The 22715-nt window shown below is 35.0% G+C and overlaps 1 protein-coding gene and 1 pseudogene across 1 annotated transcript in view; both read left to right on the top strand.

Annotated features, from left to right (window-relative positions):
- Positions 1 to 22715, top strand: part of DPH6 (diphthamine biosynthesis 6) — a 175115-nt gene that overhangs the window by 126964 nt on the left and 25436 nt on the right. The window contains exon 6 of the mRNA XM_012766346.3: positions 10614 to 10675. Coding sequence (XP_012621800.2) covers positions 10614 to 10675 — 62 coding nt within the window. The remainder of the gene's footprint in view (positions 1 to 10613; positions 10676 to 22715) is intronic.
- On the top strand, positions 1643 to 1733 carry LOC142871590 (uncharacterized; annotated as a pseudogene).

Genomic DNA, 22715 nt, shown 5'->3' with positions numbered 1-22715 from the left:
AGATAAAGCTGAATTGCATTGAAAAAGCCCATGAGCTATTGTGGTTTTTTTCATGGTTTTTTCACATCCCCTCAGACAGTTTTAATGTAATGCAGTTTTATATAAAATAAAATAGGAATGATGACATTACAAAGATTAGGAGAGAGATTTTCAAATTATACTGAAATTGTATTGGATCTAGATACTAGGGCTTATTTAAAGAAAAAGAAGATTGTGCATTTTGGACTGGCTGCATTTCTCAGTTAAATGTCTACTGCTTAAAAATTGAAAATAGAATGAATGTATAAGATGGATTTAAATATTACTGAAGTATTGTTATATATTCATATACTTTTGAATGATTCTATATAATAGAGTCATTTGAGTGCAATTATATTGGTATATTAGCATCATTCTTTAGGAATATAAATGGATTCTTCTTGTTGGTAAAGCAAAGAAATTAAATCAAGAAGTTATGTTGTCTAGGTTTTGTGCTAAATTTTAACTCAAATATTAACTTCATTATTTAAAAGATTTCTGTCTGAACCATTTAAAATAAAAATTTAAAAATAAGTCTAATGATAAATATTATTTATTGAGGCCAATCTGACCTGGACCTTCTATTCTCCATTATGAAGGGTCATTCAGAATTCTCTGTTCTTATCATCTAGTTAGAAAATACCAAAACTAAAATAAATGAAATAAAAGACTAAAATCTTAGAGCTAATTATAAAGAAACTAATAATTTTTCACATTAAAGGGATCTGTTTTTCCAGATCCTTTCTCTAAAATTGTTCTAATAATCATCTTGTTCCATTTAGAGAAATGAAAGTAAATATTATAAAAACTGTATATATATATATATTGCTAAGATGTTTCCAAATGAGAAAACTTGTCAAAAATACATAGAAATATAAGAAAATGAGTATAATTTTTCATTATACTTATTAAAATAATTATAAGTTTTTAATTACATTTAGTTTAATATTCATGGAATCATCAGTGTTCTAAGCATAAAAGAGTTTCTTGAGAAAAGTTTTGTATCTGAATATATTCTGGGGTAGATGAATAATCTTCCTACCACATCCCTGACTAATACATCCTACGTGTAATATTTTCAGCTGATTTAGTAAAGATCTTAAGATCAGGGTAGTTTTAGGTCACTGCTTTCTCAAGGACAGTAGCTGGAATTGCTAGGGATCTCTGGATCTTATCCAGGAAAATATATTCTAAAAACAATCTGAAATGCATGTCATATGGGCAGTGACCATGAGGTCCCCAATGACTTGTCACTTTCTAATGAATAGAAAAATTGAAGCGAAGGCAGACTGCACTCAAATGAAGTAACCAGCAAGGCATCAGGAGAAAAAGACTTAAGTAGTCATTATAATCAAGTACAGTGGAGAATGTTAGCCTGATGCAAATATATATTATATACAGAGTTGATTTAAAGTAGAAAGATCCATTCAGAAGAGTACGTAGGCTATTATGTGAAGTTTAAACAAGCAGTTTCATTACTAAAACTTTGACATTTGGGGGGAAAAATTATAGTCTATTTAAATAGCATCATGTCATGAGATAAGAACTCCTAAATCATTGTTCATGCCCCCAAAAAACCTACCTAAATCACCTAACATAACCTCTGCTAAATTGATAATGTTTCTAGACTGTACTTTCAGGGATCATTTCTATAGTTCCTTACTATAGAAGTTTCTCTGAATGTGTAGAGTACCAAAAACCATGAAGGAGGAGGTGCAGTGTTCCCTAAAAAAAAAAAATAATTGATAATGTTTCAAAATTATTTATTTCTTAGGTCCTGATTAGGTCCCTTTGTTTTATATGTCCATTGAAATCATCATTTGTGTATGTGAAATGTTGTTACTATTGGTCTTCCCTGTGCAAAATGTCTAAAGCATCAGACCCATGCTTTAGCATAAACCACTATACTTGGCACAGACCCTATTACCAAATCTATAAAGACGCATGTATGCAGCTTATTTCATTATTAACTCTGAAAGAAAAGACATGAAGCTCTTTTATGTTAGCTATTTTCTGCTTTTACAATATTATTTTTCTGTAGTAAATGATTTAGTGTTTCAGAAAATATTCGAAAATCATTCTTAATGTTTTAAATTTTTATTTATTTCAACGATTTTAGCTTTCTAAAATTTTTAGTGCTTAGCCCAGGAACAATTATTTGAGTATATTCCTGTGAATACAGAAAAATCTTTAAATGATCAACTAATTTTTAATCAAGGTGTACCTGTGTGAAGATCGCAGGTTCATGTGAAAAAGTTGTGCCCAGTGTGGTTTATGTTTATGTATTTACTGATTCTGTCAGCTAAAGTCAAACCAAATTACTTTATCCATAATAAAATATAGCCATCTCTGAAATGAGACATACCAGCTGTTTCTATACTTTAACAGTTAAGAATTGGGGTTGATAACTCTACATTCAATTAATATATGGCAAGAAAAATGGTTAATGCCATCAGTTCAATCTTATAGTGCCCACTTGTGTAAAACTATATGCTCTTAAATTCCCTTCCATGCCTTTTACATAGGTATATATTTACTCCCAGACTCCTATATAGAATGCAAAAAAATGAATTCTCAAAATTCAATCATGAGAGACTTTTTAAGTGATCTTAATGATGTCGAGTGCTGAGTGTGAGATATGTATTTGTTGTGTGACCAATACATATATAAGAATCAGGGACTTGGAAGGATGGCTAAAAAAGTGATTTCTAGCCATACTGGCCTTATACATTTCATGCTTTGAGTTTTCCAAATTTCCACCTCAAATCCATGGCAGTAATAAATGAATATAAGAAGGAAAAGGATACAAGCATGTGAAAAACATAGCTATTCTGAAAAACATTGTAAACATCTCTGTGAGCTAGAAATTAATAGAAACACAAAATAAGGAGCAAGAATAAAACTGTGGACTGTAATTTAGGAGTCAGGAGGCAGACAAAAGCAATTGAGAGTTCCTGTCCTGTGAGGAAACAGTGACTGGAAATGCCCACATGAAGGAGAACCTCAAAGAGATCAAGAAAAAATGTAACATTCATTTGTTTAAAAAAGCAATCAATTAGAAAACTAAATCACCCAGAATGAAACAGCAATAGAGTAATGTAAAAAATAACCAACTAGACTCACGAAAATCAGCAAGAAAAAATCAAATAACCCTATCAAAAAGTGGGCAAAGGACTTAAACAGAAACTTTTCTAAAGACAGAAGAATGGCCAACAAACATATGAAAAAATGCTCAACATCTCTAATCATTAGGGAAATGCAAATCAAAACCACAGTGAGATATCACTTAACTACAGTGAGAATGGCCTTTATCAAAAAGTCCCCAAACAATAAATGCTGGCGTGGATGCGGAGAGAAAGGAACACTCCTACACTGCTGGTGGGACTGCAAACTAGTTCAACCTCTGTGGAAAGCAATATGGAGATACCTTAAAGCGATACAAGTGGATCTACCATTTGATCCTGCAATCCCATTACTGGGCATCTACCCAAAAGATCCAATGACACTCTACAAAAAAGACACTTGCACTCGAATGTTTATAGCAGCACAATTCATAATTGCAAGGCTGTGGAAACAGCCCAAGTGCCCATCAATCCAAGAATGGATTAATAAAATGTGATATATGTATACCATGGAGTACTATTCAGCTCTAAGAAACAATGGTGATGTAGCATATCTTATATTTTCTTGGTTAGAGCTGGAACCCATACTACTAAGTGAAGTATCCCAAGAATGGAAAAACAAGCACCACATATACTCACCAGCAAACTGGTATTAACTGAGCAGCACCTAAGTGGACACATAAGTACTACAGTAATAGGGTATTGGGCAGGTGGGAGGGGGGAGGGGGCAGGTGTATACATACATAATGAGTGAGATGTGCACCATCTGGGGGATGGTCATGCTGGAAACTCAGACTTAGGGGGGAAAGGGCATTTTTTTAAACCTTAAAATTTGTACCCCCATATTATGCCGAAATAAAAAAAAAATAACCAATTAGAAATTTTGAAAGTGAAACATAGATATTGGGTGGGGGGAACTCATTAGTCAGAATAAACTCAAGCTGAGCCAAGTCAAAGAGAGAATGAGTGAAGGTGAAAAAAGAGAAAAAAAGAAATTCACTCTGAAGGCAACATAGAGAGATAGAGGAAGAAACTAGAAAGAGCAATTTTAAAATATGGAGTATATATTGGGAAATTGTCGTATTTGTGTAATAGGTGTTTGGGAGGGGAAAAAAAGCAGAAAAACAGATATAGGTGAACATTTTCTAGATTTAAAGACATGAGTTTGGGGATTTGTACTGTGTACTACAAATAAAAATAAACATATACCAAGACACATTGAATTGAAACTGCAAAATGTCATAGGTATATTGAAAATTGTACAATCTGGCATAGAGAAAATAAACATTCTTTATATGAGAACCACTATTAGACTGACAGAATAATTCTCATTAGGAACAACAAATGCCAGAAGAAGTAATATATTACAACTAAACTATTATGTAATGGTGAGAGTGAAATAGAGGCATTATCTGACATGTAAAAACTAGGAGAGTACACCACTGCAGTAGAAGAATAAAGAATAAACTTTAGTTAGAAATATAATAATTCGAGGAAAAATGAATGAGAAACAAACGGTGAGCAGAGACATTGTAATATATGTAAGCTTAATTTTTCTTCCTAAAAATAATGGAACAAAAATTTAACACAATAACTGAAATGGTGAAGACTATCCAGTGAATAGTTAAAATATACTAGCTTCTGCTAGTCTAAAGGATGCTAAAAATTACAGGTGAATACTGAAAGAGTAAAATTCAATCCATGTCATCCTAATCAGCAGAGTGAAACACATTAAAATCATTTTCAATGCAGTATGAGACAGAAAAAAGAAAAAGAAAGAAAACATATAAAGCTTATTGTAACAAAATTTATACTAAGATGATAGAAACAGGTCCAGACATATAATGTAAAATACAAGATGATTAAGCTCATTTCTTTAGAGTTGTATTTATAAGATTGGATGAAACAAACAAAAAAATGCACTTATATGCAGTTTACAACAGGCATCTAAAACAAAAGCACACAAAAATTTTGTGAATAAATGATGGAAAAAATATACCAGAAAAATATTAACAAAAGAAAGCTGGCATTGCAATATTAATAGAGGTCAAATAGACTACAAGATCAAAATCAGTTATGGAGATGATAAGGTCACTACTTCTTGATAAAAGAAATAATCCCATCAAGAAGTTTAGAAATTTTGAATTTTGTGTACATAACAATTCTCAAATATATAAAGCAAATGTGTCCGATTTATAGGAAGAAATTATTAAAACAAAAATTCTCATGTAAGATTTTTCGACCCCTTTATTAGAATCTGATGGTTCATGGAGATCAAATATTACAAAAACTCACAAGACATTTACAAGAGAATTAATAAGTGTTAAGATTTTATGTGTTTGGGTATAGATTCTTGCTTTCAACAAATAGAAAATACACTTTCATTTAAGCACAATGAGCATTTATAAAATTTGATCATGTTCTACAATACAAAAGAACTTTACCAAATTTTTCTAAATTTTATTTTTATCAGAGCAGTTTTAGTTTCACAGCAAATTAAGAGGAAAATATAGAGATTTCCCATATGCCCCCTGACCCCATACATGCATAGCCTCCTCTGTTATCAACATCCCCCACTAGAGTGGTACATTTGTTAAAATTGATGAAGCTGGGTTGACACATGACAATCACCCAAAGTTCATAGCTTGCATTAAAGGTCACTCTTAGTGGTATATATACTATGGCTGTGGTCCCTAATCCCCAGAGCTTTGGACCAGTACCAGTCTATGGCCTGTTAGGAATCGGGCCACACAGCAGGAAGTGAGCACTTCATCTGTACATACAGCCATTCTCCATCATTTGTATCACCACATAAGCTCTGACTCCTGTCGGAGATCAGCAGCAGCATTAGATTCTCATAGGAGCGTGAACTGTACTGTAAACTGTGCATGCAAGGGATCTAGGTTGTGTGCTCCTTATGAAAATCTAATGCCTGATGATCTGAGGTGGAGCTGAGATGGCGAAGCTAGCACTGGGCAGCAGCTGCAAATACAGATTATCATTAGCAGAGAGGTTTGACTGTACAATAAATGTAATGTGCTTGAATCATCCCCAAACCATCTGCCCTCCTCCCCCAGCCCTGGTATGTGGAAAATTTGTCTTCCATGAAACTGGTCTCTGGGGCCAGAAAGTTTGGGGACCACCACTCTAAGGCAATAAGCACATGAAAAGATGCTCCACATCATATGTCATCAGAGAAATGCAAATTAAAACAATGAGATACCACCACATACCTATTACAATGACCAAAATCTAACACTGATAACAATTAATACTGGAGAAGATGTGGAGTAACACCAATGCTGATGGGAATACAAAATGATACAGTCACTTTGTAAGGCAGTTGGGCAGTTTCTTAACAAAACTAAATATACTCTTACCATATGATATAGTAACTGTGCTCCCTGGTGTTCAGTCAAAAGTTTTAAAAATATGTTTGCACAAAAACCTGCATATGGATGTTTAGAGCAGCTTTATTAATAATTGCCAAGTAAGCAACCAAGATGTCCTTCTGTAGGTAAATGGATAAACAAACTGTGGTATATCCAGATAATGGAATGTTATTCAGTGCCAAAAAGAAATAAACTATTAAGCCACAATAAGACATGGAGTAAACTTAAATGCCTATTACTAAGTGAAAAAAGCCAATTTGAAAATACTACAAATTGTATATACTTTCTATCCATGAATATGTACCACATATGTAATATCTCTCCATTTATTTAGTTCTTCTTGGATTTCATTCCTCAGAGTTTTGTAGCTTTCCTCATATAGATCTTGTGCATATTTTGTTAGATTTAGACCTTGATATTTTATTTCTGGTAGTACTAATATAAATGTTATTATATTTTTAGCTTTAAATTCCACTTGTTAATTGCTGGTAATTGGGTTTTATACATTAACCTTGTGTCCTGCAACCAACTATATGATATTCTGAAGAAGGCAAACCTATGGTGACAGTAAAAAGATCACTAGTTGGCAGGAGTTTTTGGGTGGTTGGGCAAGGTTAAATAGGCAAAGCACAGGGGGCAGTGAAAATGCTCTATCTGGTATTATAATGATAAATACATGGCATTATACATTTGTCTAAACCCAGAGAACAGTTGTCCCCAAACTTTTGGGCACCAGGGACCAGTTTCATGGAAGACAAATTTTCCACAGACCGGGGCCAGGGGAGGAGGGCAGATGGTTTGGGGATGATTCAGGCACATTACATTTATTGTACAGTCAGACCTGTCTGCTAATGATAATCTGTATTTGCAGCTACTGCCCAGTGCTAGCTTCGCCATCTCAGCTCCACCTCAGATCATCAGGCATTAGGTTCTCATAAGAAGCACACAACCTAGATCCCTTGAATGCATAATTTACAGTACGGTTCACGCTCCTCTGAGAATCTAATGCCGCTGAGATCAAACATCTGACAAGATCTATCAAGAACAAAAGAGGAATAAATATTAAAATAAAATAATAAAATATTCTACCCTAAGTGAATTCATAAAACAAATGGCAAACCCTAGAAAAAACACATTTGATGAGTAAAGGACTAACAACCTTGGTGTAGAAGTTTTTTAATGTTATTGAAAAAAGGATAAGTATACTAGAAAATGGTCAATAATAGGGTAGTCAATTCACAGGGAAAAAAAAGTAACAAATATGGCTATAAAACTCTTTTAAAAAATCCAATCATACGAATTTATAGATATACAAAGAAAAATACCATGAGATAAGTATCAATTTTCTCTAACATAATGGTAAAAGTTTTAAATTTAGTAATATCCAGTATTGGCGAAGATGTGGTGAACACATATGGAAAAAGAGTTTGTAAAATTTGGTGTTTGCTTATGCTCTAAAAACAAAATAGGAAATCTTTTCAAATGAAATATATAGATGGAAACTTTTTAAACCAATATAGTATGATGGTTGAAAGTATGGACTCCATAGCCAGCCTGCCTGGGTTGAATCCTAATATTATCACTTGTTAGTGTGACTTTGGAGAGTTATTGAACTTCTCTAAACTTCAACTATTTCATGTGCTAAATGAGGACAATAACTTTCCTACTCATTAGATTGTTATCAGAATATAATTAGTTAATATTTGTAGATCACTTATAACAGTGCCTTACATACAGTAATTAGTATATAATTTGATTTTTAAATAAATAAACTCCATAAGAAAAGATAATTTCTAATAGCCATTCTATTAATTTGAAAATTTTCTGTTGCTGATCTAAGATAAAAATAATTGTAACACTGGGATTTGTAGTCTCTGGAGTTATGAGTTCTGAATAGGGTCCTTTAGTGGCCAACTAACCATCTGTAGAGTATAGATTGAAACAGAAACTTGTATATCACACTGGTTATACTGAAGTATTTTAAAGTTAATTGTAGGTGACAGGATACAGACTTACCTTATAGAAACTTTGTATTTGGCAGAGGTAACATTTGTCAATAGAGAGGGATTTCATAAATAGTATTATCTATAAATGAGAAACAAAACTATAATACTCCATATATGATATCTGAAAGTAAATTCTAGATGAAAATGACCAAAATGAGAATAACCAGATTTTAAAAATTTGAAAAAAAAAAAGGGGGGAGACTAACATGATCTGGGGGCAGGAAAGGGTTTACTACAATATAAAGAAAAGTTTTTCTTAAAAAACATATATTTGACTGCTATGCAGTAGAAAACTTACGTTTAGCAAAAGATTTCCTCTCCCACCACCAAAAAAAAAAATATAAAGACAAGCCACTAATTAGGAGGATATCTACAATGACCATTTGATGAAGGGTTAGCATTCAGAATATATCAAGAACTATTATAATTATCAAGTAAAAGATAAAATTCAACATTAAAATTGGACAAATTATTTTAATAAGCAATCCACAGAAGTGAAAACTTGAATGAATAGCCAATGAAATGTGAAAAAAATGCTTACTTTTATTAGTAATAAGAAAAATGGAAATAAAAACAAGTGTGCAAAACCATGAGATATATATATATATCAGATTGGTAAAAATTAAAACATCTGACACACTAAATTTAGATCAGCAATAGAAAAATTTCAAATTAGTAGAATGACTATTAGAAATTATCTTTTCTTGTAGAGTTTATTTATTTAAAAATCAGTTTCACAGTATTTGAAATTGAAGCCATAATTCCCTGTTGGTGGAAGTGAAAATGGGTACTGCTATGGAAAAAAAACGGGCAATATCTAATAGAATTGAAGATTTTACATATATATAAAAGGCATCCAACTGGAAACAGAAAACTATTAATTGGTTTGCATGGTTAATAAACTGAAATAAACAATTGATAAGTAAAAATAACTTTTTTTTTTTTGAGACAGGGTCTTGTTCTGTCTCCCAGGCTAGACTGCAGTAGCGTGATCATAGCTCACTGTAGCCTTTTAACTCCTGGGCTCGAGTGGTCCTCCCACCTCAGTCTCCTGAGTAGCTAGTAGTACAGGCGCACATCACCACACCTGGCTAATTATTTTTTTCTGTAGAGATAAGCTCTCATTATGTTGCCCAGGTTGCCCTCTAACTCCTGGCTTCAAGCAATCCTCCCTCTTCGGCCTCCCAAAGTGCTGGGATTATAGGTGTGAGCCAGTGTGCCCAGCCAAAATAACTTATATGAAAGAAGCTAAGCCAACACATATATATATATGGATGTAAATATCTAAAATGAATTTATTTATTTCCAGCCTGTGGCATATGACTTTTTTTTCCTGGCAGGTCAGTCTTTGCGTATATAGAGTGTTCTTATTGTCTACACTTGTCACCTGCACTCCATTAACTACACAGACTCTACCATTACATCAGTCGAATATCTTACTAGAGTTTATGCACAAGTTATTAATGCAATAATGATTTTTCAGAGTCACCTCTGTCTTTACTTAGAAAACATACTGTTGCACAAGTGATCATTGAAATGAAATGTCATTTGATAATACAATTATTTGTGCCCATATGCTATTAAGTGAATTAATGACCTAGGCATAATGTATGAGTCTACTGCTCTTCTATTTTCTACTTTTATTCTCTAAGTAAGAAGCTTGAAGTTTATATAAAATAGGATAAATCAGAAAATTCATGCTGTTGTCCATGAGTAAAATAAATCATAATAATTAAAATACCAAGGATTTAAATTTCATGTCTTTGAAACGATGCTGGTTTTTTCCATCCTCATTACAATTCCTCAAAAAGGAGAAAAGCATTGAAAAAAATGCATCTGGTAGGTGACACTGCAGTTGAAATAAATAAAAACTTACTTTTCAGGAGCAAGAAAACCAGTTACCCAAGGGGAATAGGAAAGTAAACATTAACAAAGTACATTTTACTTTAGGATCAAAGAAATTTAAAATATACATACACTTGTTTCCTAGGCAAGGAGGGACCAAGGGAAGGGAAATATGTCTTTAAAGTTCCCATCTGATAGTTATCTAAAAAATATTTTACCTTTCTTGGCAGGATTAGATCCCGATAAGCATCTTGGGAAAACCCTGGATCAAATGGAGCCTTATCTCTTAGAGGTAAGAATTTATGCTAGTTCTCAAAATATAGGTATCTAAAGGAGAAGAAAAAAGTATGATATAATCCTTTAAAACTGTTTTTATTTTAGACAAAATCAGATACATTTATATTTTCATTAAAAAATTAAACTAATGGATATGAAAATGTTTAAAATTATGAAAATTATTACCAGCTTGTTAACCCAAATACAAGAAAGTTATATCTAAAAGGAAATTGCTCTGTCAGAAAGTTACTTATATTAAAATGGACATAGTATGCTATATAAAAACTACTATACTTGTAAAGTATCTGATAGTGTCTGTAATTGGATGCTTTGCCATCAGAAACAAGAATAGAGACTTCCTTTAAGGATTGATCTAACCTCTTCTGTTTTACCAACTAGGAAATTAACTTGTAGATTATTATTTGTTTTCCTTTAGAGTAGGAGGACTAGATTAATTTGTAGATTAGTAAAGAAATTATCTCAAGAATTCAGGTGACCTTGTTTAACCCTTATCATTGTCAAATCCTAAATGTGTTCTAAACATTAAAGGGGTTCAGTTATTTTCATTTACTCTATTCTATTAATGGTATTATATTTTATTAGCATTTTGGAGCAAATGTTAAATTTATCATGGCAATTAACCATTAAATAGAATAGTGTAATTATTAAATGGAGTTTTTTTTATTCCACAATCATGATGGAAAAAAGAAAATCACTCTACTTCTGCGGAAAGATCTGAACTTTAGTAACTCATTATTTTCCTGCCCATGCTCTTAATTCATCAATATAGTCTCTGGATGTTGTTAATACCATTACTATGATATGAACTGTTAGCAGTTACACTCCTCAATAACTTTATGGGTTTCATATTTTCTTTTGGAGTTACTTCATAATTGATTATTTTATGGCTTATCAATAGGTACCAAAATGCCTACAAATCTCTAAAATGTTAATTCCTTCTTTCATTAAGCATTATTAAGTACCTAATATGTGCCAGACAGATAGTAAAAATTAAAAGAAAAGTGAAATGATTATATAATTGTGACAAATTATATTTGGTTTCTAGATAATTTGGTATCATTTATTTAACTCAATCTATGGGACATAGTTGCTTTCCATGCTTATCTAAAAGGACTCTTCTCACAGCAATTAGTTCTATGGCCTCCATTATATCTATATTCACAACTATTCACTGCCATCACTAAATTTAGCTTCTACTGAAACAATGCAGATAAATAATGAAGTCAAATTTATTGAAAAGTGAAAGAAATAGAATTTCAGAAATGAGAGACTGTGGCTTTGGCAAAAAGCTTTTGTTACCAAAAGAAAATCTGAAATTGTAAGTTCAGATTTCGAGAAGGTAGGTATTCTTTGTAGAAACAGTAAGTAAGGTTTTGGGGAGTTCCAAGGTATTGGTAATGAGTTATACTGTGTATTATCATAAAATGTTTAAAGACAAAATTGCAGAAATCATTTTATTCAACTTCAGCAAGTCCCTCAACATGGCCTGGCAATCTTATATTTTCCAAGAAGTATTTTCTACCCATTTGCCATGTCTGTTTCATTCCTTCTCTACTCTCCTCAAATTTTAAATCCCCTCACTTGGAGTGGATGACTTGTCTCCTTTTTCACAGAGAAAATAGAAGCCATGATACTGGAAATCCATCTGCCCCCAACCCAACCCCGGCACTGCCCCTACTAATTTACCTGTACCTATATCTATCCTTGCTTACTGTAACTGGGAGAACTGTCTTTCCTCCTGTGTACAGCTAAGCCCCTATCTATGCTTAGACACTATACCCGCCTGCCTTCTCAGAGGCCTTGCAATCAAGCCACTCCCTCCACTGTTGTCATCTTCCCTCTCTTTATTGTCTCTTCACATCAGCATGGAAATATACCGCAGCCTTTCCTATCCCAAAGATTCCTTCCTTCCAGCCTAGTTCTTTCTCCAGATTATTCTCTTTCTTCTTTACTGCAAAACCAAAAAATTTAGAAGTGTTATATGTATTAGTTGTCAGTACTTCTTCATGTCTGAGATGCCTTGTTTACCTGGAGTCTGGCTTCTCATTCCCCCTCTAAATGGATATAGCTCTGACCAAAATCACTCACGACATCCTTTTACCAAATCCAATAGATACTTCTGAGTCCTTATTTGCCAGTTACAAACTCCTTGAGATGCTTCTTCTATTAGCATTCATGATACTACACTTTCCTAGTTTTTCTCCTTTTGTTCTGGACACATCTATTCTTTCTTTTTTTTTTTATTTCAGCATATTGTGGGGGTACAAACGTTAAGGTTACGTACATTGCCCTTGTCTCTCCTCCCCCCTCAAGTCAGAGCTTCAAGTGTGTCCATCCCCTAGGCGGTGCGCATCGCAATCACTATGTATGTGTATACCCATACCCTCCTACCCCCTCCCACCTGCACGACACATGATAATTTTTTTTTTAACATTTTGGTTACATTTTATATCTTTGCCTCTCCCTAGCAAGGGTTAGAGGTATGCCCTTCCCCTCCACAATTCTCACCACATCCCTCAGATGTGGGTCTATCCCTCCAACCCCTGAATCCCTGGTGAACACCACCACCCTTTGAGCACCATAGTGTTAATCAGTCAGTACCAATTTGATGGTGAGTACATGTGGAGCCCATTATTCTGATCTTGTGTCACCTCACTTTGAATAATGGTCTTGAGCTTAATCCAGGATAATATAAGCAGTGCTAGCTTGCGGTCTTTTCTTAGAATTGAGTAATATTCCATTGTAAACATATACCAAATTTTAGTAATCCACTCATGAATTGACAGGCACTTGGGTTGTTTCCATGTCCTTGCAATACTGAATTGTGCTGCCATAAACATTCAGATGCAGATGTATTTATAATAGAATGTCTTATGCTGTTTTGGGTAGGTGCCTAATAATGCTATTGCTGGGTCAAGTGGTATTTCTACTTTTAGCTCTTTGAGGTATTTCTCCATCATTCTTTACAGATCTAGAAAAAATAATTCTTCACTTTGTATGGAACCAGAAGTAAACCTCGTATAGCCAAAGTAACACCTATTCTCTTTTGCCAGTTTGTAGTCTAGGCTTCATTTTCCCTGTAAAGACTTTTTCTGGGTGATCTCACTCATTCACATGGCTTTAATTACTGGTGTATTCTGACGACTCACAAATCTGTCTAGCCCATATTTCTCTGCTAAGCTCTAGTGCCCAAAAGCACTGCAAATTAAATCTCTATGTATTTGATGGTGGCCTTTATATCCATTGCTTTTTGTCATTCTCTTTGTCATCACCTTAATTCAGGTGCCTGTCACTTCAAGCCTAGAGTATTACTGATACCTCCAAATTTGCCTCTATCTTCTATTTTATTTCCTGAAAAATTCATTTTGCTTCCTGCCTAAAGATAATTGTTCTAAGATATTCTACTATAATTGTGTCAGTGACTCAAAATTTTAAGTGAGTCCCCATTGCCTACAGGCTAGAATCCAAATTCTTTAGACTCCTCTTTCCTTCACCTCCTATACCTAACCCAACAACATGATCTTATATGCTCTTTTTCCAGAATATATTCTTACTCCAAGCACTTCTCACCAACTCTATTGCTACCACCAGACTATAACCACTTCTTGTCTGGAATACTATACCAACCCCTAACTGGTCTGTTTACATCCACCATTGCCCTGCTGTGATCCATTATTTATACAGATGTCAGAATGATATTTTTAAAGTGTAAATCAAATCATATCACTACTTTGTTTAAAATTTAAATGGGTCCTCATTGCAATTATAATAGAAAAACATTCAAACTCCTATGAGATCACAACCTGTGAGACCCTGTATGATCAGCATCCTATCAATCTATTCAGGCTCATCTTTTACCAGTCTCTGTCTCATTCACTCAGCCATAGGCACATATACCTTTTTATTACTTAAACACACTTTATTCAGCCTTTTTGTCCTTGGGACTTTTTTTCTGCCTGAAATGCTTTTTTCTGCAGACTGTCACCTGGTTAACACCTTCTCATAATTTAAATGGCAGCTCAAATATCATCTCCTTAGAGAAGTTCTCCCTGACTACTCTAGCTAAAGCAGATTTCTCCAAACTATCTTGTTTATCTGTTGACATGTATATTGTCTGCCTCTCTCTGCCCCATGAGAATGTAAGCTTCAATAATCTTGCTAATTTTGGCAGACATTAATTCTTTAGTTTTTTCATTCAGTTGCTTGATAAAAATGTGTCCGTCCATTCATTCATCTCCTCTTTAAATTATTTAATACTTGTTGAGGGTCTGTTATGTATCCAGTGCTATAGTAAGCACTAAGTACACATGAATTAAACAAATAAGATAGTTGTTCTTGAGAAGTTTACTGTAGTTGTTTTCAGACCTGAGAGTGCAATTCACTGGGGACCTTGTTTAAAAAAGTGCATACACTTTTTCTTACCCCAGAAAACTTCAGTTCAAGAGGATCAGAGACCTAACCTTTAAACAAGCACTAGGTAATTCTCTCACAATGATAAAGTATGTAATATTCTAGTTTCTCGAAACCAATGACATATTTCAGGTCCTGTTTTTCTAGATTTATCTGAAAGAATATACGCCTTCTTGAAACTGTCATCTATTGGCTTCTATGATACTACTCACTCCTAAAACCTTTCTAAGTACTTTCTCAGCTTTCTTTTGGGGCTTTCTATATATATCCCACCCCTTATATGCTGTGGTTCCCTCCATAACCTTTCTTTTATGGTGATCTTAAATATCCCTATGACTTCAACTACAGATTTTATTCTTATAAGAATTACATCTGTTTCTCGGTCATTTTCCAGTACTCCAGACATGTATTCAACTGCCAACCAAACACCTTCATCTCTTAAGTGTGCCCCAGCACCTCAACTTCAACTATGCGGAACTAAACATTTCTTCCCTAACATATCTGTGTCATTTTTGTTTGCTGACAGTGAAGGGCCCCATTGTCTACTCAGTTGTCCAAGCCAAAAAGTGAATTATAATAAAAGACTTCTTATACTCCTTTGTTCATAAACAAGGCCCTAAGTCCTCTTACTTCTACCTTCATAAAATCTTCTTACATGCCTCTGTTTCTCCTCTTTGTCACTGCATTAAGTCTTCTTTAGGTTATTGTAGCAGTCTTCTACTTCAAGTGTATCTCCTCCCTGTCTTGCCCATTGTCAATCTATTCTCCACAATGCCACAATCATGATATATGTGAACTGCAAAGCTGATCCTTACAAACTTTTGAGTTGCTCTCCATTGCCTCACAATAAAATTTAACTCTTTATCCTGACATATCTGTCCTTGGGGGAAATGAGGATTGTAAGATATGTAGTCTGCTACATCTACCCTGTGCTTCATCAGTTTGAACTACTGATGGTTTCCTTAGAGTGAGTATCCCCTCAACCTCCATGTTCAGCTCCCCTTCTCTGCATGCATTATCCCTCCTTCAATCTCCTAAATTCAAGTTCTCTTTAAAATCTAAACTCAAGAGTTCACTACTATGAGTTTTTCTTATTTAAATAAACCTCCTTTGAGTTGCCATTTTCCTCCTTGCCTCATAGTGTGTAGTACTTATAGTACATCTCATGCCACATTTTTTCTTTTAAATAATGTTTATTATAAAATTAAGGTATTTCATATGTAAAAAAAAATCAAACACAATAAAATAATGAAAAATCTTCTAGTGTCACCAAGCCCCAGTTTTTCTGTCCTAACCCAGAACAACCACTCTTTTCTGTTTCTAATGTAGCTCTTCAGAAATATTTTTTTCATATACAAATGTACATATCCATTGTTATATAAATTGGCACATGCTATATATATTATTTTCTGTATTGTATTATGTATATTCTACATACATATTATTTACATTTTAGCACATACGAGTCTAGGCCATTTATTTCCATAACATGATTGTGTTCTGTTATATAGCTATGCTAGAATATATTGAACCTGTTCTTTATTGATGGACTTTATTGATTCTTTCATATCTTTTGCTATTATAAATAATACTGGAATGAACATTATTTTACATGTGTTTTGGGGCCATGTATGAGTTTATCTGTAGAATAAAATCATAGAAATGGAAATGCTGGGTCAGAGGAGTATATATGTTTTAAATATTAATAAATGTTAAAGAAATTCATTTCTAGCTCTGAGGGAATAATGTGCATCATAACAACTCTCTCCCAATACAAACAACCAGACAAGTTGCATGAAGTGAAAAAAAAAATAATTTTTGAAGGCATTAGAGTATTAAAAAGCTGCAATACTTTGAAGAACCAGAATCCCAAACAGAATGGAAGCTCTGAGCATTGCCCCTTTTCCTGTCAAGGTATTTCCTGATTCAAAAATGGTGCTGAGGTGGCAACAAATTGAAGAGGAAACTCTAGTGGAGAAGCTGAGTGGAGTTTTCACTATTCATATTCCTAGGGAGACAAAAATTGGCATTCAGGGGAAACCAAAATGTAGTGGAACCCATTAACCCTCCACAATTTTAGATGACTCCTGGGTGTAATATACCTTAGGAGTAAAGGGAAACCAGAAATAATCCAGCACCTGCAAATACTTATATCCAACTTTGAGTCATATCAAAAACTGACTTAATTAAAGTGATCTGATCTTACTTTTTAAAATAAGTTTTAATTATTATAGGTACATAATAGTTGTATATCTTTGGAGTGTACATGTGATGTTTTGATACAGGCATACAATGTATATTAATCAAGTCAGGGTAACAGGGGTATGCATCACCTTAGGCATTTATCATTTCTTTATGTTAGGAACATTCCAATTCCACTCTTTAATTATTTTAAAGTATATCCTAACTTATGGTCAATTATAGTCACTTTGTTGTACAATCAAATATTGTTCATCCTATCTAACTATATTTTTGTACCCATTTACCATCCCCACTTTATCTCCCCCTCCCTGCTACTTTCCCAGTCTTCAGTAACCATCATTCTATTCTGTATCCCCATGAGATCAATTATTTTAATATTTAGCTCCCACATATGAGTGCAAACATGCAAGATTTGTCTTTCTGTGCTTGGCTTATTTCACTTAACATAATATTCTCCAGTTTCATCCATGTTGTTGCAAACGGCAGGATTTCATTCTTTTTTGTAACTATATAATATGCCATTGTGTACATGCATCACAATTTCTTCATCTATTCATCCACTGACAGACACTTAGTTTGATTCTAAATCTCAGCTGTTGTGAATAGTGCTGCAGTAAACATGGGAGTGAAGCTATCTTTTTGATATATTAAATTCCCTTCTTTTGGATGTACACTTAATAGTGGGATTTCTGGGTCATATGGTAGTTCTATTGTTAGTGTTTTGAGAATCCTCCATACTGTTCTCCATAATAGTTGCACTAATTCTATCTTCTGCTTGATCAGTTCTGCTATTGAGAGACTCTGATGCATTTCTCATTTTTCAATTGAATTTTTCAGCTCTAGAATTTCTGCTTGATTTTTTTTTATTGTTTCAATCTCTCTGTTAAATTTCTCTGACAGGCTTCTGTATTCCTTCTCTGTGTTATCTTAAAGTTCATAGAGCCTCTTCAGGACAGCTATTTTGAATTCTTTTTTCTGAAAGATCACATACTTTCATCACTCCAGGATTGGTCACCAGTACCTTATTTAGTTCATTTGGTGAAGTCCTGTTTTCCTGGATGTTCTTGATGCTTGTGGATGTTCTTCTATATCTGGACATTAAAGAGTTCTTTATTTTAATTGTCACAGTCTGAGATTGTCTGAACCCATTTCTTGAAAAGGCTTTTCAGTTATTCAAAGGGAATTGAATGTTGTGATCTAAGTCTTTGGTCACTACAGCCATGTCATTACTGGGAGCGCCCAAAGTCCCATGTATTGTTGCAACTCTTACAGATTCCTGGTGGTACACTTTTGCAGGAAAGAGTAGTTGAGGCAGGCCTGCAAGGAGATTAGCTACTTCTCCCCATGGAGCCAAGTCCCTAAGATAGGGGTTGCCACAGAGAATAAAGAAATTGATAGGAGATAGAAATAAAAGAATACACAGAGACTAAGGTATAGTTTATAGTTTTATATATAAAAAGATCAGATATAACACAGCGGGTTACTCAGGAGACTGGCATATCCCCATGAATGCCAGCAATATGGTTAGATTTATACAAGTTTTTATAATCACAGAAATCAATTACCAGTTGTCAGGGTAACATATTTGCCTTTCAGGGAATGCAGTTGCTAGAGGATACAGGTAGTGGGTTGGGGTCAAAAGTCCTCTTAAAGGGCTTCTGTCATGGCCCGATTGCAGGACGGGGAATGAACACGTAGGACATAGACATAAGACACAGACAGACAGAGTTGGCCGCAGTCCCAGAAAATAAAGTACACAAAGACGAGACACGGTTGAAGACTGCAGCATCGTAAAGTGCCAGTCATTTTATTTTTATACTGTTTAATTGGGCAAGCATCCCACAGGTATTTTCTCATGCTAGCTGCTTTCCCCGCCACTTTTTGGTACATGACTTCCCATGGCCAAAAGCATCAGAGATGGCTTTCCACAAGACATGGCCCCTTTGATGTCTGATACTCTTTGCAGATAATAAGCAATCTCGGCTCGAGTGCGAGACCACAAGTCCTTGGCTATCTTACAACGCCTGGCACCGCGTGCAGGATACCAGACAACCTTGGCTCGCATGCGAGACCACAGGTCCTTGGCCATTTGCACAGAGAAACAGTTCTTTCAGCCGGTCAGCAAGCCATGTCCCGCTAATTGTGGGAACAAGCAATGGGCTCCTGTTCTGCTGACTTTGGGTCTCAGCCAATCTGACCCAGGGACAGCTTGCCTCAGCTCGCTGCAGGCTTCTAATCTATCTAGGTGAACAAACAGGTATAAAGTCTTTTAGGGGCTAACTTGTAAGTTTTAAGAGGTAGTTGTCAATTAACAAAGGTACAACAAAAGAGGTATAGTGATTCTATATTTCTTTGATTAGCTATTGTGGACTTAAAGGGAGACAGACAGGAGAGAGCAGGAAACCCATCTCTAATAAACAGGTCATTTATAACCACTGGGGTGCATCTCTGGACAAAGTATACCCATTGTCTCTGGCTCCCATCCTGTGGGCCATATTTGCCTTGTCTTATCTTTCAAGAAACAGGGAGGCTCACAGATTTTGAGATACCAGGAAGCCTTCCTGGAAAACATCTCTACCAGAGATTTGAGAGTTCTCCCATGATAGCAGCCTCTAATAAGTGAACCATTGAGTTCACACATACCTTCAGGGCAAAACCCTGCAAACTCCTGTTTCTGTCTTAAACATAGCAATATTGAGTTATACAATAAAATAATGATCTTATGAGCCACATTTCATTAATTCCTTAATCATATTTTCCCAACACACTTTGGAGGATTTGGGTAAGATATGGGAGAATTCTCTGGATTACCGGGCAAAGTCTCTCACTCTCTTCCCTTGCTCTCCATGCTGGGCTGATGGAGTTGGGAGAGGAGTGATATGGGCACTCCCTCATGGCCACCACAGCTAGGATTGCACCAGATCACACCTGAAGCCAGCCCAGTCTCACCAAAAGCCCATGGTGACTGTTGCCTGGCTACCCCTGATGTTTATTCAAAGCCCAAGGGCTCTTTAGTTGGCAGGTGGTGAATCTGCCAGGACTGAATTCTTTCCTTCAGGGAAGCATGTTTCCTTCTGGCCCAGGGTGGGTCTAGAAAGCTGTCCATGTACTAAGGCCTAGAATCAGGTGCTTGAGGAGTCTGCTTGGTACCATATTTTACTGTGACTGAGCTGGTATGCAAGTTGTAAAACAAAGCCCTCTGAACGTTTCCCTCTCCTTTCCCCAAGTGGAAGATGATTCTTCCTGAGCCACACTGTCTGGAATTAGAGGAAGGATGACACAGGAATTGACTTGGCTGTTGCTGCTGGTTTCTCACTGGACCATGTTCACCCCAAGTTTACTGACTCCAGTAAACTCCAGTTAACCCAATTGCACAACTATAAGAATTGCCTAAGGACTGCAGCCTTTGTGGCCTGACTGCCTTACAAATTTATTGCAAGTCCCAGACTGCTGTTTGTCAGCATGTTGGGAGGTGAGGGCATTTCCCTTTGGCTGTGCTATTCTAAATTGTCCATGCATTGGTACCACAGAATTCTGCCCTGTGCTATGTTTCCCCGTGTTGAGGCAACCCTGAGAGCCAAGTCCCACAGTCACTTTAATTTCCTTCCTCTAGGCACACAGATTCTCTCTCCACTTGGTGTGCTGGCATAGCACTGCCAGGGGATAGAAGAGGGGTCACATGGGCAATGCAAGACTATCTTTTCTGTTTTCTGTGCCTGTTTCCTTGTTATAATGTTAAAACCAGGTACTGTGATCACTCACGTGATTTTTGGTTCTTCTGAAGGTGATTAGTTGTTGAATTTGGTGTTTGTGCAGAGCAATGATCGCTGGAGGTTTCTATTTGGTTGTTTTGCTCCGTACACTCCTGATCCTACTCTTATTGCCTCCTTTTTTCCCTGGAGAAATAAAACATGATTCAGAGCCTCAACTTATCTGTAAAATACTTTGCTTACAGTTTTCATCAGGCAATTCAAAATACCAAGCATATGAGGAGAGGTGATGAAATAATTAATAACTAAGAGAAAAATAGATAATAGTCCCAGAGGATATTCATATAATTGAATGATCAGATTTAGACTTTAAAATGACTACGGTTAATATGCTTAATGAATTGGATGAGAAGAGGAAGCATTTTAGGGGAGAATTGGAATCTATAGGAAATAACCAAATTCTACAACTTAAAAATATAATACCTGAAATTAAGAACATAATATTTAATACATGGGTTTACTAGTAGATTAGTTATAGCTGTATAGACAATTAATGAACTAGAAGATATAGAATATCCAGATGCCCAAGGTTGAATCCTCAGTCCAGTGGTTACCTGAAATGTTGATATAGTTAGTTTCCCATGTGCAAAATGGAAGTAATAACAAACAATGAAATGGTATATGAGGTCCTTAGCTCAGTATCTGGCACATTCTAAGTGCTTACTAAAAGTTAACAATGTTTACTGTTGCAAGTCAGATTCACCATTACTGAAGAAAACTTTGGAAACTTTCTGCTTTCCAAAATACATCAAAAATAAGTAGATGCTATAATTGGAATAATATTTAATACTGTCAAATGATTGTTAAATGATATATATCAACATGAAAGGTAATAATCCTAACAGAAAATGAGCAAAGTTATGGAGAATCACTGTACAGAAGAGAATGTCTCAAAACTTAACATGGATATGAAGAGATGCTCAAACTGACTTAGTAATCAGGGAAAAATATGTAAATTAAAGCAACAGGGAGATGTTACTTTGTACCATTTTGTCTGGCAAAAAGTAGAAAGCTGGATAAAGTTATTTGCTGACAGGACTGGATTTATAGAACCCCTCTAGAACATAAACTGGTACTTTCATTCTGGAGGACAATCTTGCAATACCTAGGTTAAATGTCCCTATTCTCCTTAATGTAGCAATTCACCTGTCAGTCCATAAGTGGACATTAATGAGAATAATGAGAATAGTCTTTGCAGGGTTATTTTTGATGGTGGTGGGGTCGTTGGAGGCAATATGGATGTCTATTCCTAAGAAAGCTAATAATTAAGATGCAGTGAGTATACATCATATAGTAGAAGTCAGCAGTTAGAAAAATATACTTGAGAAACACAACAGCAACAGTACTGAGTGAAAATAATTAACATTTAAATAAATTCAAAATACAGACATACAGAACAATACATTTGCAAGGACATAAACAAAAGATACATATTAAATACTTTAAGATGTTTGCCTGTGGCTAGGGAAAAAATGGGTGTAAGGAATGGAGATAAATGGAAAATTAAAAAAAACAACAGAAAAATAAAAACACTTTTTTTCCGAAAATTTGAAATATCATAAAATATAGGGAGGCAAATAAAAATCATATTTCTATTGCCCCATGTTGTACACTATCCACATATTGGTGTATTCCCTAATGGTTAAATACTTG

This window comes from Microcebus murinus, chromosome 6, assembly GCF_040939455.1.
Source record: "Microcebus murinus isolate Inina chromosome 6, M.murinus_Inina_mat1.0, whole genome shotgun sequence".
NCBI classification, from domain to species: domain Eukaryota; kingdom Metazoa; phylum Chordata; class Mammalia; order Primates; family Cheirogaleidae; genus Microcebus; species Microcebus murinus.
This window is presented reverse-complemented; position numbering and strand designations above follow the sequence as displayed.